Genomic DNA, 14,947 nt, shown 5'->3' with positions numbered 1-14,947 from the left:
ACAGTGTTTGCTTTACAAGGGAACTTTTCATTCACTGAGTCACTATGGTTACTTCTAATGTTTGAGGGAAGTGCATTTATTTTGAACTTTGATCAAAACTGACTGGAATTACCTGTGCATTCAGTTCATACAATATATAATATTATATATAAATATAAATATTATAATATAATGCATATTAAATTAGGGAGTAATTTACGCAGTAGGTAGTTCTGTTGCCTCACAGCAAGAAAGCCGCTGGTTCGAGCCTCGGCTGGGTCAGTTGGCATTTCTGTGTAAAGTGTGCATGTTCTCCCTGCGTTCGCGTAGGTTTTTTTCTGGGTGCTCCAGTTTCCCCCAAAAGTCCAAAGGGTGTTTTGCTGTCAGATGGAGGTGTGTCTAAATATTCCTTTTTCCTTTTCTTTTCTCTGACAGGTTACATCAAAAATAAATATAATGTTGAAGCCAGCTAAATAAGGAAGGCCTTCTCCCAAAAATGCGCTGATGAGTGCAAAATGACAAAAAGACACCACAATTAAGTGTAACTTTTTTTAGAACTTTGTGTGTGAATATTTTTTATCTGTAAATATAAAAGAAAACTGAATTAAAAAATGAACAATGTTCAAACAACAGGACATCATTTTGTTGCCCTCTTTAAAATCAATATTATGAAAGGTTTGTGCACTAATGCTGTTCTCTAATATAGGTTGCACAATTATTAAGGTGTCAAGGTTTTCGAAAGACAGTCACAGATACAAAAGAAAAGTCTACATTTAGGATTCCATAACAATTCCATTAAATACTTGTCCTTTAAGTCATATTAGACAATCTAATGGATTCCTTTAAGTTTTAAGGTTCGAAAAACATATAGAAATTCTAAATGGAATCCTACGCAGAAATCCTATTAGAATTTTTATCATGTTTTAGAAACTTTCCTAAAGGATTCCAACAGGATTTCTATATAGGATTCCTTTTAGAACTCCAGTTGGAATACAATACAGAAATCCTATTGGAATCCTTAAGGAAAGGCTCCAAAATATGATAAAAATTCTAATTGGATTCCTATAAAGAAATCCTGTTGGAATCCTTAAGGATTTTTTTGACAAGGGTTTGAGGTTTGTTTCCTGTTTTTCTGCTGCTAGATTGTTTGTAAAAAGTGCAGGAGCTTGACCAACATTAATTTCTTACAGCCTATGGTCTAATTAATACAACAACTATGTGGTTAAATAAAAAATATTGAAAATGTTGATGTCTCAAAGGCACTTTATGGAGTTAATGACCCTAAAAACGTTTTTCAAATGGTCCTAAATGTGTTAGGTTAAAGGTTTTTACTAACTTCAAATACTGAAAATATGTGTCTGTGTGTGTGTGAGAGAGAGCAAGTGTAAAGTTAAAAACGAGGAAGAAAAATATCAATAAGTCATGGCTGCAACAGTAAGTGGCAAAAAAGCTAAACAAAAAAGACTTTTATTTTGGCATGTCGTGTGACGTCATAAGGCTGCGCCGCTCTTGCGCTAAATTCAGCTGGAGAAAGGTTTGTTTTAAAACGTTTACACAAACATATAGCGATTGATTAAAGTTTCAGGTTTTTCATCTGATGCTAAATTATGTACCTGCTGTTGACATTATTTTGACCTTTTATGTAACGAAGTACTATTTTACTTACAGTAATTAGGGCTTTTGTTAGAACAAAGCAACAGAAATGTGAGTAATAAGTGTTTAATGAAGGTTTAATTTATTAAATAGCATAATGTCATTCCATCCCAAGTATACATCATCACTATATATATATATATATATATATATATATATATATATATATATATATATATATGAAATTTGAGTACTAGTTCTAATCAGCTCATTGTTTCTATCTCGAACTTACCTGATTTCTTTTGTTAATCACTTTTATTTAAAGAAACTGTTGAAGCAAGTGTTGACGAGAAATTATTTTGTTTCTGTTCATTGTTTTATTAATTTTAATCAGAACATTTTTTGTTTTGTTAATTTTAAACAGGATAAAGTGTCAAAACGCAGAGAGAAACTCCTGCTGAAGCGACTGATCTCCACACTGTTATAAAGATGGCGTTTATTAAAGAGGAGAGTGAAGATGTGAAGATTGAAGAAACATTCACAGTCAAACAGGAAGATCTGCAGGAACAAACAGGTTGGTTTTCATTCTCAAAGACCAACTCAGTCATTTGATCATAGAGGTAAAGTTGGTTTTATATTCACACATTCAGACTTTCCCCTTAATAATATAATTTCATAAAAGTGTTATTTGCAAACTCTAAATAGCGAAATCATATTAGCAACAAATGACTATCAAAGTATAACATTGTTCACAGTCAAATAAACAGTGTTAATGTTGTTTTCAAGCCATACTTGCATGCTTATTCCGATCAAATATTCAAAGTAACATGGTAAACAATATAGAGACTTCTAAATGAACGAATGTGCAAATATAAAACCAACTTTACCTCTGTCATTTGATACTCCTTCAGATATTTTAATAATATGAATAGTAAATTAAATCCATCTTGCAGCCCTGAGTGTGCTGCCTAGTTCTCCTAAATACACATAAGCACTCATTGAAAGAGGAATGAGTTTCATTTGTTTCTTGTTCTCGTGTCTTTTGTCATTATTTTATGTATTATTAGTCTCCCATTATCTCTACCTCCTTAAGGTTATTGCTTTTCTTGTTCTTCTGTTTGTAAAGCGTCATTGACAATGGCACTATATAAAATAAATAAAAACAATAAATTTAAAAAAGGTTTAACTCAGTTGACGATATTATTATTATAACTAATTACCAGAGCTATTGTGTTTAAGCAGGGTTTCTGTGGCGTCTTAAAATGTCTTAAATTCCAAAATCAAAAATTTAGGCCTTAAAAAGTCTTAAATTTAGTGAAATATTGTGCTGTAGTTCTTAAATCTTTATAAACAAGCCTTCATTTTCGTTTGTTCGTGTTTTGTTACCCAATCTGGTCAAAACCCATACAATCACCAACAATTCATCTCAATAAAACTTTCAACTTTTTAATTAAAAAAGGACATTTTAACTCTGTTTATCATAATGGTAAGGACTGCTGAGGACATCGACCTGGGGTCTGTTCTTTGTAGCTCGCTTAAATGATCTAAGATAATTTGGCAGATCCCGGATCTTTTAATATTGATAACTGATCTCTCGCTAATTTAGTTCTTCAAACAATCTTGTGAATCAGATTAAAATGTCTGAATGAACTGATCTGAGATCACTGCTGGTGTTGTGAAGGACAGATCTATCGATCCTCGAAATCATGATCAGCAATGCAACGATTGGCTGACGGCACAGCAGCGTAATGACATCATCTGATTAATATTCAATTATCCATGTGAGCAAAATTACATAAAATTAGTTGTAAACGGTTTGTTAAATATGACACGCAATAACTTTCCACCTTGTTGTGGGCTGCATGCTTGGCCCTTTCATGTGTCAAGAGCAATTTATTTAGTTTTACAGTTAGAGCAGATTTTCACTATTATAGTTAGTGTTATTGTAGTATTAGTGTATTGTATTGGTGTAAATAACTGGATGTTTACAAAAGCATTTTGATATTGGTAAAGGCATCTGCAACTTTTGTGAAGCATCAAATTACCATCATATTGAATGTCAAAACATGTTTATGACTGCATAAATGTATTATTGCTTTAAAAAAGTCACATATTGTGCATGTCTATTATCATACACAAATTGTACTAAAGCGATGTAAAAAGTTTTCTCTTTGCACCACCAGGTGGCAGTCTATATATATAATATAATATAATATAATAAATATACACACACACACACACACATAACTTTATTTTATTAATCACTATAACTTTATATATATATATATATATATATATATATATATATATATATATATATATATATATATATATATATATATATATATTTATTTATATTTAAAAAATGTGTACTATTTTCCCAGGTGTATATAACTACTACTGTAAGAAAATAGCAGAACTCGGTACATGCTTTCTGTATTATCTTTGCTTGAACTGACCCATACTAATCCTGTTTATATGACTTGAACCTGCTCCCGACCAGGTTTGAGGTTCCAGTATGAGCATTAAAAAAATGTTTGTAATAAGGGATCATATGATGATGAAAATGTGTGTGAATGGACAAACCAGCCGGCTGAGCACACTGTAAAACATCTGAAATGATGTTTTGGTCATTCAAAATGCCTTTACCCTTTTAGCATTAATGTTATTAAATTATTAATGACCTTCAGAGCGTTTGGAGGGCAGCCCATCACTGGAAAACATCAACACACACCCAATTCACCTATACAGCTTGTCTTTGATCTTGTGGGGGAAACCAGAGCACCCAGAGGAAACCCATGCAAGTGCAGGGAGAACATGCAAACTCCACACAGAAATGCCAACTGACCCAGCTGAGGCTCGAACCAGCAACCTTCTCTCTGTGAGGTGACAGCACTACCTACTGCTCCACCTCGTCACCCGGAAACACTGATTTATTTGCATATTTTTTATGCAATATTCCAGTTTTGCACATACATTTTATTAACATTTTTGGATCGAAACAGCTACTTCCTACATTTCAGTCAGACAAAAAACAAAGTCCTGTTCGAGAATGGCTCGTTCTTCTTAAATGAATAATTAGCTTAAATTCAAAGACCTTCGACAGGGACATGTACTGTAACTAGATTAATAGGATCATTACTCATTATTTCTACGTGATTAGCTGACTGGTACATTTCTTGTGGCACTGTACCAAAAATTGAGGTGAAAGGATTAGGATACATATCTGTATTACATATAGATGAAAATGATCTAAAAATATTGGTCTAAAATCTATGTAATCTAGGGCATCCCCAGAACATATGACTCAGATCTGCTGCCTCCAAACTTTATCTGGGACAAGATACCCCTTTGATATGGGTTCATATTTACCAATTCATCTATCCAGCATGCTTCTGGTTGGTTCAGTGAAGGAGAGAAGTGTTTTTTTTAATGAAACTATGGACCTAAAGGTACCTGAAAAGATAAGACTGGGGAATCTCAATGTCTGTTCTTAACTGTTGAAATGAGATAAATATGCCATCTTTAAACAGGTCCTTAACACAGTTAACTCCCTTTCTAGACCATCATTGGGATACTGAATCTATAAGAGAAGGAGGGGTTAGCGGATTTAACAAAATGGGAGCAGAAGGCAATACTTATTTATTATTAAAGTGAGGTCTGAATTGTAACCATATTCTGAGTAATCCATTTATAACTAGGTTATTCATAGAATATTGTTTACTCACTGGAATCGGAGCACAAAGAAGTGAACATAAAGACACTGGATTAGACGTGTGCTGTTCCATCAGTAACCAAAGTGAGGCCTCATCATTACAGATGATGGAAAACCAGAATATCAGTTTGTGTAAATTGGCTGCCCAATAGTAGTATAAAAAATTGGCACTGCCAATCCACCCTCTTCCTTTTTCTTTCCAAGAATTCCTTTCTTATGCGAGGAATTTTTTTCATCCCAGAGAAATGTAGAAATACAATTTTTCAACTCCATGAATAAAATGACTTGGGAATAAAAACAGGCACGGCCTGAAATAGAAACAGAAATCTTGGTAGTATTGTCATTTTTATGGAATTCATCCATTTTAAGTGAATAAATATTATTAAATAGCGACAAAGGTTGTGAGATAACTGTCTCCCAGAAATAAGAACAGTTAGATATGGGTGAATTATCTTTTCCATGACTTAACTCCACTCTTGATTGTCAGCACTTCAGCCAGGATCTTATAATCACCACAGAGTAAGCTGATGATAAGATTCACATATAAGTGGATCCTTATCCTTTTTAAGAAGTAGTGTTATAAAAGCTGATGTCATGGGGGGGGGGGCGATTCCGAGACTAGAGCTTCAGCAAATACCTTGCACAACAGGGGTGTTAGCTTGGCAGTAAACGTCTTGTAAAACTCGGCCGGAAGCCATCAGGGCCTGGTGCTTTTCTGGTTTTTAATTTTTTGATTGCATTTTCAATTTTAGAAGGTGTTATATTTCCTTCTAATGTCAACTGATCTGAATCAGAGGGATGGTAATCTCTAATAATTAAAGCTCTCAATAAGCTGAATTTTGTTTAACTCAGAGCTGCAAAGAGTTTTATAGAAGTTTTTAATTTATCCCTAATTCCCTGTTAATCAGTAATAATAGTAGTAGTAGTAATAGTAGTAGTAAAAGGAGGATCTAAATTACTAGCAACTTCTGATTTTACAATGGACACCACACATTTCTCAAAACATTTCATGATAACAGATGTTAATGCCACCGGTCTAAAATCATTGTACTCAGAGGGCCTCGCCAACTTAGGAACAGGAACAATTAGTGATTTTTTCCACAAGCTAGGAACAATACCAGAGTCTAAGGATTTTTGAAATATGGGAACCCAAACTGGAGTCAGTTCATCAGCACAGCATTTAACAGTGTATGGCAAAATTCCATCCGGACCTGCAGATTTATTTGAGCCAATATGCTTAAAATAAAAATTTATCTGCTTAGGATCAATCAGTGGCCTATCATAAGTAACACCTCTAGGAGACATTACCTCCGAACTGTTGTCTGAGGTGTATTCACAATTCTCAAATCTTAAGAAAAAGTCATTCAACTCATTCACTTTCTGTGAGTCATCAAAACTAGAAATAGAGGGAGTAAAAGACTGCATATTGGACATAGGTTTTATAGAGTCCCACAGTTGTTTAGAATTAGACATGTGTAGTCTATTCTCCAGGCATTGTTTATGTTTTATCCTAGTGTCTCTTAATAATCCATTTAACTCCTTCTGAGTAACTCTTAATCCTTGATGATCAATTAAAATTACAGTTTACAGTTACAGGAATTAAAAACACAGTATTGTGATCAGAGTTTGAAAGGGGAGGTCTTACCCTGGACGTGTATGCCTCTTTGATGTTCCCATAGCATTTGTCTAAAACATTTTTGTCTCTTGTATTGTCTTTAACATATTGATCATATCCAGAAAGAACAGTCTCCAATTTACAATGATTAAAATCACCAAGAATAAACACCGGCGCTCCTGGTGTACGTTCAAGTTGGTCTTGAATACAGTCTCTTATAGCTGCCTTAGCGGAAGGTGGAACATAAGCCACACAGATTAATATATTCCCGAATTCTCTTGGGAGGTAGAAAGGTCTCAAACTCAAGCATAAGAGCTCAATATCCGGATTACATACTGCAGATTTTATTGTTATGTGACTGCACCAACGCTCATTCACATAAACGCAGATTCCACCTCCTTTGCTTTTTCCTGAGGCGGCAGATCTATCGGCTCGAATAAGAGAAAAGCCTTGTACCTCTACCAGCGAACTCGGAATCTCCGGACGAAGCCATGTTTCAGTCAGTGCCAGGAGACCCGCCTCTCGATACTCAAAGCAGGCTCTAGCTTTGATGCGCAGTTCATCCATCTTCTGTTGCAATGATCTGACGTTACTAAGAATAATTGCAGGTAACGGGGGTCTGTTTTCACGTCGGTGAAAACGCCGCCAGACGCTGCCTCTGTGACCTCTTTTCCGACGACATGTTCTCGCCGTCACCCTGTTTCTCAAACAGTCGGGAAGGTTAGGTGGTGCATCAAAGTCGGCTGACCGAAGCTGAAGCAAGTCCTCTCTTGTGTATACCATGATCAGGTCGCTATTCGTTGTTATGTGCGTGTAGCCGGCAGAAAACAGGTGCCCGATTATTAGCAGGCCAATAAAGAGTTCTACGAAAGTCGTCATACTGATATTGCACCCGAAACTACTAAAGTACCAGTGTACCGCCACAAAGTTTAAATAATTAAGTATACCAGCAAGTTCAAAAGTAATTTCACAAAAAACGTCAGCAGCAACAAGTGCCCGTGTCGCCAGCAGTGCAGCGCCACCAGAAGATAGTGAAGTAATAATACTGCATCATCCTTACTAACAGCTGCTATAAAACCAGCTGCTGAGGATTGTTACAGTTGGTAACACGATCGCCTGCCAGCTCGTTCACCATGTTCATAATAAATCTGGCTTGATCTTATGTGGAGATCCTCTGCATTTTCACTTGTCAAGGAGTCATATTATGCTTGCAGAATAAGTATTTTCTTATGGAGTTCTTCTGAAGGTGATGTTGAGGGTAGATGATCAATTGTATTATTTTTTTTCATAATCTCTGTAAGCCGTTTGACTTATTTATATTTGCACTAGCTTGATAGGAAATAATCTATCCTCATAAATACTTTCAGAGCATTCCATTCTTCTTCTTCCGGAGGCGCTACGGCCCATGTAGAGTCCTGGCCTCTTCCACCACTCGTCTCCATCCTTCCCGATCCAAAGCCTGCATTCTCCAGGCATGCACTCTTAGGGTATATAGATCATCTTCTACGTCATCTAACCACCTTATCTGTGGCCTACCAGGACATCTCCTTCCTTCTAGTTTTAGCTTGTGTGCTCTTTTAACAGCTCTTTGTTCGGGGAGACTCTAAATGGCCCAGCCATCCTAAATGGTTCCTCTTTATTTCTGTAACCAGGCTTGGGTTTGCATACATGTCTGCCACTTCTGCATTATTCCTTATGCGCCATTCACCTTGGTCACACTTCAGTCTGTAAATCCTCCTTAGGATCTCTCCCATGCATAAAGAAGCAGTTTGTCCCGAGTTCTCAATACCCAAGTTTCACTGGCATACATTACCACTGGCCATAGTACTGTACGGTAGAGTCTTTCCTTGCTTTCTCGGCTCAGCAGACAAGATTGAAAGAGGTGCTGCATGCTATAGTATGCCTTGTTTCCTGCCTTCAACCTGTCTTTTATTTGCTAACTGTTTTTGTTGCAGTCTGTCTGCAGAGATCCCAGATAATTTAAATTAGGAACACGTTCAAAGAAGTGCGTTCCTACCTGCAGGGATTCTGTTGTGGTACTCTTGAGACCTTAACATGAGCATATATTTTGTCTTGTTCGTAATCACATGTAGGCCTGCCCGTTGTGATTCTCTTTCTTGTTGTATGAAGCTTTCTTTCAGTTCTCTTTCCCTCCTGCTGAGTAGGTCTACATCATCTGCATAAGCCAGATACTGCACTGTCCTATTAAACAATGTACCTCCAGGGTTCATCTATTTGTAGCACTATTTTCTTCAGTACTAAATTAAACGGGATACAGGAAAGTGCATCACCAGCTTTGTTTCCTTCTTGTGGATAGGAAAAATCAGTGCAATTCTGCATTCTTCCGACATTTTTTCCTGTCTACAGATTTTAATGATTTCTACAAGCGTTTCAACTCCATTTTGTATCGGTTCTGCAGTGATCAGATCTTCTCCTGGAGCTCTATGGTTCTTTGTTGACCTGATAGTTTCTTCCACCTCTGAAAGGCTAGGTTCCGACACTTTCACTTCGGGAGCTGTAGTCTGTTGGCTTTCAGATAGCCCAATTTTGCTATTATGATTCAGTAGGTCTTTAAACCATTCTCATCACCTTTCTACAACCCTGGTAGGAACTTCTTCTAGATTACCATCTTTTCCTAGAATCATCGTATTTCTGGCTTGAAATCCCTTCTTTTCTTTCCTTATCTGTCCATACATGGCTCTGATTTCTTTCTGTCTTGCCATTTCCTCTATTTCTTTTTCTGGCTTGCTCCTCCACTCTCTCTTTCTCTGTCTGCAGATCTGTGTGGCATTTGTTCGTGCTCTTAACTTATGATGGTTGTTCCTGGTGTTTTTTTCGGAGCATCTTTTTCTGTGCATCATTTCTCGCTTGATCAAACCAATGCTGCTTACTTTCTCATCTCTTAAAGCCAATCATTTCCTGTGCAGCTGATATGATTGAATTCTTTATGGCACCCCAGTCACCCTCAGTGGTTCTATCACTTAGGGAGGATCTTTGATTGAGTTCACTGTTTGAGTGCACTTCTGAATTCTGTAACTTCTGAGTATCAAATCTACGCACTTTTGGATTATTCTTCATGCTTATTCGGGCTATTTGTTGTCTGTATTTCATCATTACCATATAGTGCTATGAGTCTAAATCTGCACCACGGAAGCTACGCACATTCATGATATCTGTTCCATGCACTGCAAATTTTAGATAGTAGATTTAACTACCTTGGAGTTAAAATTAACACTCCCTCAGAGTTTATATGGGAACCATTATAAGTGTTAAAAATTACACTTTTGAAAGTGTTAACATTGTCAACACCAAGAGAGTGTTAATTAGCAAACTCTTATTGTGTAAAATATCTGTTAAATTTCCGAAAAAATACCAGCAGCTGTGGTTGCCAGAATCTTTCTGTGAAAAACATGGAAGTTTTATATAACTGTATAAATTTACAAAAATGAACCATATTTCATGAACTAATACATTGTTCATTTTACAAAATCATAGCTTAGTGCACAAAAATGTAAAGTCTTTAGATGCAGTAATGTTTTCATGTGTGATTGCAATTAGCAAACAGATTTTGACTGCATTAGTAACTAAAATAATAAAAAAAATATCACTGAAAAATTGTACATCGTCAAAAATTGGGAGCATACACATTGGCCAGGACCACAGACATGTTGAAAAAAAGATAACCTTGGATTATTATGTATCTGCCATTTTTATGCAACACTTTTGACTCCAAAACAAACTTAACATTCTTACGTATGAGTACAGCAACACCCCTACTTTTGAAATTGAAGTTATAATTATATATTTGTGTATGGACTCCTCTATTAAGTTTAGAATAGTCTTTTTTTGTGTCGCCTGTAAATATACAATATCAGATTTTAACTTATTAAGATATAGGAACACATTGTTTTGTTTCACTGGGTGATTTAACCCCCGCACATTCCAACTGGTACAGTTTGTTTTTACTCCACCCATTTTATGGAGGGCTGTGGAAAACATTTATCAGAAGCATCCAAAAGGTAACACGAAACAACACAATATTGAAACCTTGCACTTAAACTTGCATACACTTCCAGCTACTCCCACTCTTAAATAGCTGACCATGTGGGACCTCACGTGTAAAACAAAACAATTTGAACAGCTCTTGATGTTTTACTACAAAGCTATGCCATTATTGACTAAATATACTTGAGAACTAGAAACAACAACAACGAACATGTAATTTAATAAGTGGTAACTTGAAGGTAACCGGAGAGTGACATTAACATTTGTATTGTCTTTGACAGCAAAGTGTACTGTCGTGATTGCCTTGATTTCAATGGCTTTATTCAAAATATCCTCTTTTTTGGAAAGTAGTGGCATTTAATCATGAAGGGCCTTGGCGGTTCCTTGCCGTCCACTGGTTTGCTACGCAGAGTGCGGTGTGCCCGGTCCAGAAGTGGAGTCTTCTCGAGGTTCAGGGTATCTTTCAGGAGGCCGGCTACAAATTCCGTTATGCGTCTGCCGTGCTCCTGTCCTTTTTTAACTCCCGTAATGCAGTGATTTGAGCAGCGAGACCTCGCAAGATCCTCTCTTCGGTCTCTCAGCAGAGCCAGCTTATTTTTTCACGATACTCAACCCTTTTTTGCAGGGTAGTAAGAGAGTTTGAGTATCCACCCAACACAGACTCCAGACCAGTCACCCACTCTTCCGCTGCTTCCACTCTGGCATTTATGTGCTCCACAACATTGCGTAACTCTGTCCGAAGCTCATCAATTTGATTACAAAGTGCATCAATAGCTTGGAGGACTGCACTGTTATTACTCACCACAGCCGTCTCTTTTTTTAGTTACAGCTTGCACTTCGGGATTAGCATTAGCATGGGGGCTAGTAGCGGAGTCCACTTTCAATACGTACTTTCAATTTTTGTTTTAGTCTCGACACGGTTTTTCTACTCGTTTCCCCGCACTGCAACAGTTCAGTCAATTTCTCTTTCTTCTGCACCCCACATAATGCTGCCCACTTCAACTCTCCTCCTCTTCCTTTTTACTTTCGCCCATTTCCTTTTTGCCATCCAATGGGTGGAGACCAATTAAACAATGTTGACTGTTATCACAGAAAAAACTTTTAAATTTTGTTGTAATTATGAATATATACGAAAAAAAATAGGCCCCCCACAGCTTTCAAATCTGTGTCTTATCAATGTGACCAAAAAAACTTTTATGACTGACAGAGTTTCAATTTACTATAACTTCTATGTTAAGCGCCTTTGACACAATTTGCATTGTAAAAGCACTAGATAAATAAAGATGAATTAAATTTGCATAAATGTGTATGTTAATGGAAAATATGATCTGAAAATATGATCTGATTTATTTTACATTTAATGTGCATCAAAATTACAGTGTGTGTAGCCAATGTTTCCAGTGTCTTTTCACTTTTCAGCTTTTGATGAGAGTTTTTAAGACTTAATGATCACTAATGTTTTATTTATTTCAGACCTGATTGAAGAGAATGAAAGGAATAAAGAGGAGGAACATCATGTCAAAATTGAGGAAAAAACTCATTTACAGACTGATGGTATTTTGAAAAGGAGAGACAAGAATTGTTTCACCTGCACTCAGTGTGGAAAGAGTTTTGGAAGAGAAGGCAATCTTAAGATTCACACGATGATCCACACTGGAGAGAAACCATTTACATGCACTCAGTGTGGGAAGAGTTTGGCAAACAAAAGCCAACTTAAGATTCACATGATGATCCACACTGGAAATAAATCATTCACATGCACTCAGTGTGGGAAGATTTTTGGAAGAAAAGGCAATCTTAAGATTCACATGATGATCCACACTGGAGAGAAACCATTTACATGCACTCAGTGTGGAAAGAGTTTGGCAAACAAAAGCAAACTTAAGATTCACATCATGATCCACACTGGAAAGAAACCATTCACATGCACTCAGTGTGGGAAGAGTTTCACCCACTCATCATACCTTAATAAACACATGAGGATCCACACTAGAGAGAAACCATTCACATGCACTCAGTGTGGGAAGAGTTTCAGCCAATCATCATCCCTCAAACTACACATGATGATCCACACTGGAGAGAAACCATTCACATGCACTCAGTGTGGGAAGAGTTTCAGTCGCTCATCATCCCTTGATTACCACATGAGGATCCACACTGGAGAGAAACCATTCACATGCACTCAGTGTGGGAAGAGTTTCAGCCAATCATCATCCCTTAATCACCACACGAGGATCCACACTGGAGAGAAACCATTCACATGCACTCAGTGTGGGAAGAGTTTCAGCCATTCATCATCCCTTAATCACCACATGAGGATGCACTGATATTGTAACTTTTGTGGACACCTCAGGGTAAAAGTTGACAACCTATACAGTGTTAATATTTGACCCCTTAAAATGTATTCTAGACAGGTTGTCAGCTTAGAAAATAATTTTTGTCCATTTCATGACTATTCTTAAAGTGGTAAAATCGTGTTTTATCCCCAAGTGCTTCCTTTATTTTTCTGAACATCAGCTTATAATTTTGAAATGATTTGCAATATAATTCAACTAATGCATAAACATGAGATTTAAAAAAAATTAAAAATCAGTATACCAAAGGAGTATTGCACCACAGGGGCTGCTGTTTTTTCTAAAAAGCTTTGGTATAAGGCCTTAAAAAAATAATAAAGTAAAGGTTTTTTTCATAGCAGATGTTTTCAACGAAAACTTCAACGATTATAGAGATAATTTCAACAAATAGAATAACTTTTTTTCTATTTATCTACAAACAAAAAAGTCAGATACTACTGTTCCATCTTGGCGTGGCTTCAACCACCTTATGTCAAAATCAGATCACCCAAAAAAAGTAGCTTGAATGATGCCCATCATAAATTCTCCAGCACATGATTATGACACACTTTGAACAGTTTTACAGAATTGTCACAAAATGATTACAAAACTAGGCCAAATCAATATAGTTATAGCTTTTGATGAGCAGCTCTATCGAAAGCAAAGATGATTCTGTGGCACCACCAAATAGAGTGTGAGAATTTGTTATTCTCCTGGGTGTATTTCATGTGCAGATGAACTTTTTAAAGATTTTTGGCCAGCACCTTGATGATTCAGGACTGAGGGACATTTTTGAGGAAAGTAGTGTTTTTGGAAAGAACACAGCTGAAAACATCATGAAAGGAAATGGATAGAACCATGTAGCTTGTGCACACACACTTGCCTCTGAAGCACTTTGGAGAATATTGTGGCCAACTTTTCTGTTGTGGATAGATGACAATATCACCATAGACAACAGTTTCTTTGAGTTGGCAAAAGCAATTTCAGAACACTTACGATGTGGAGAAACTAAACCAGCTGCAGTACGCTATGAAAAAAGTTGGAGAGCTTGAAGATCTACTTGCTGAATTTGACAAGGCTAACAAAGACAAACCAACTTTTGCCTTCTGGAGGCAATACATGGAGCTTGTGTCTATTCTCTTGGCATTCACACAGGGTCCGAGATGTGGCAACTGTAAATTGTACACGTCAGCCTTTAAGAGCATGATGCCTTGGTTTCCTGCAAATGACCACACTCAATACAAAAGATAGGGTGCTGTATTCATAGCAGACATGGAACATCTGGCACAGACAGCACTAGAGGTCTACAAAGGCTTCCTAGATGGAAATTTTGTAGCCAAAGAGACCAATTACAGCTTCAGTGGGGTGCCTTATGACTTGTGTCTTGAGCACACTAACAAAACAACAAAGGCTGCTGGAAGGTTGGTAGCCATCACTTGAAATGAGCTAGAAACCCTTTGTCAATCACCTACAACGAACGAGCATCCTTTCCACAGGATACAAGATCTTTGTATGAACTGACACATGATGGAGAAGATGAAAAAAGACACCCACAAAGACTGCCTTCCATCAAGTCAAAGAAGGGATAACAATGATGCTTTTAAACTTGTAGACCAGTTCCGAAGATACCATGTCATTCAAATGGAGAATATGCACGAGTTGTTTTCTTTGACAACCGGTGATGTGGCTTCAGAAGATATTCTGAAA

General features: G+C 36.9%; 2 protein-coding genes across 6 annotated transcripts in view; one reads left to right on the top strand and one right to left on the bottom strand.

Moving 5' to 3' along the window:
- LOC137489472 (uncharacterized) overlaps nucleotides 1–14,947 on the bottom strand; it is a 205,072-nt gene that overhangs the window by 153,925 nt on the left and 36,200 nt on the right. The window lies entirely within an intron of this gene.
- Nucleotides 1,485–14,947, top strand: part of LOC108183619 (uncharacterized) — a 15,612-nt gene continuing 2,149 nt past the window's right edge. The window contains exons 1-3 of one of the 2 annotated variants that reach the window (XM_068219866.2): nucleotides 1,485–1,513; nucleotides 1,997–2,146; nucleotides 12,381–14,947. The exon at nucleotides 12,381–14,947 is cut by the window's right edge and continues 2,149 nt beyond it. In XM_068219866.2, the coding sequence (XP_068075967.2) occupies nucleotides 2,062–2,146; nucleotides 12,381–13,234 (939 nt within the window). In that variant the 5' untranslated portion in view covers nucleotides 1,485–1,513; nucleotides 1,997–2,061 and the 3' untranslated portion in view covers nucleotides 13,235–14,947. Of the gene's footprint in view, nucleotides 1,514–1,996; nucleotides 2,147–4,262; nucleotides 4,459–12,380 lie in introns of those variants that run through there. The other variant, XM_073947917.1, reaches the window with a different exon arrangement.

The sequence above is a fragment of the Danio rerio genome, chromosome 4 (assembly GCF_049306965.1).
Source record: "Danio rerio strain Tuebingen ecotype United States chromosome 4, GRCz12tu, whole genome shotgun sequence".
In the NCBI taxonomy this organism is placed as follows: Eukaryota; Metazoa; Chordata; class Actinopteri; order Cypriniformes; family Danionidae; genus Danio; species Danio rerio.
The sequence above is the reverse complement of the archived record's forward strand: the minus strand, read 5'-3'. Positions and strand labels throughout refer to the sequence as shown.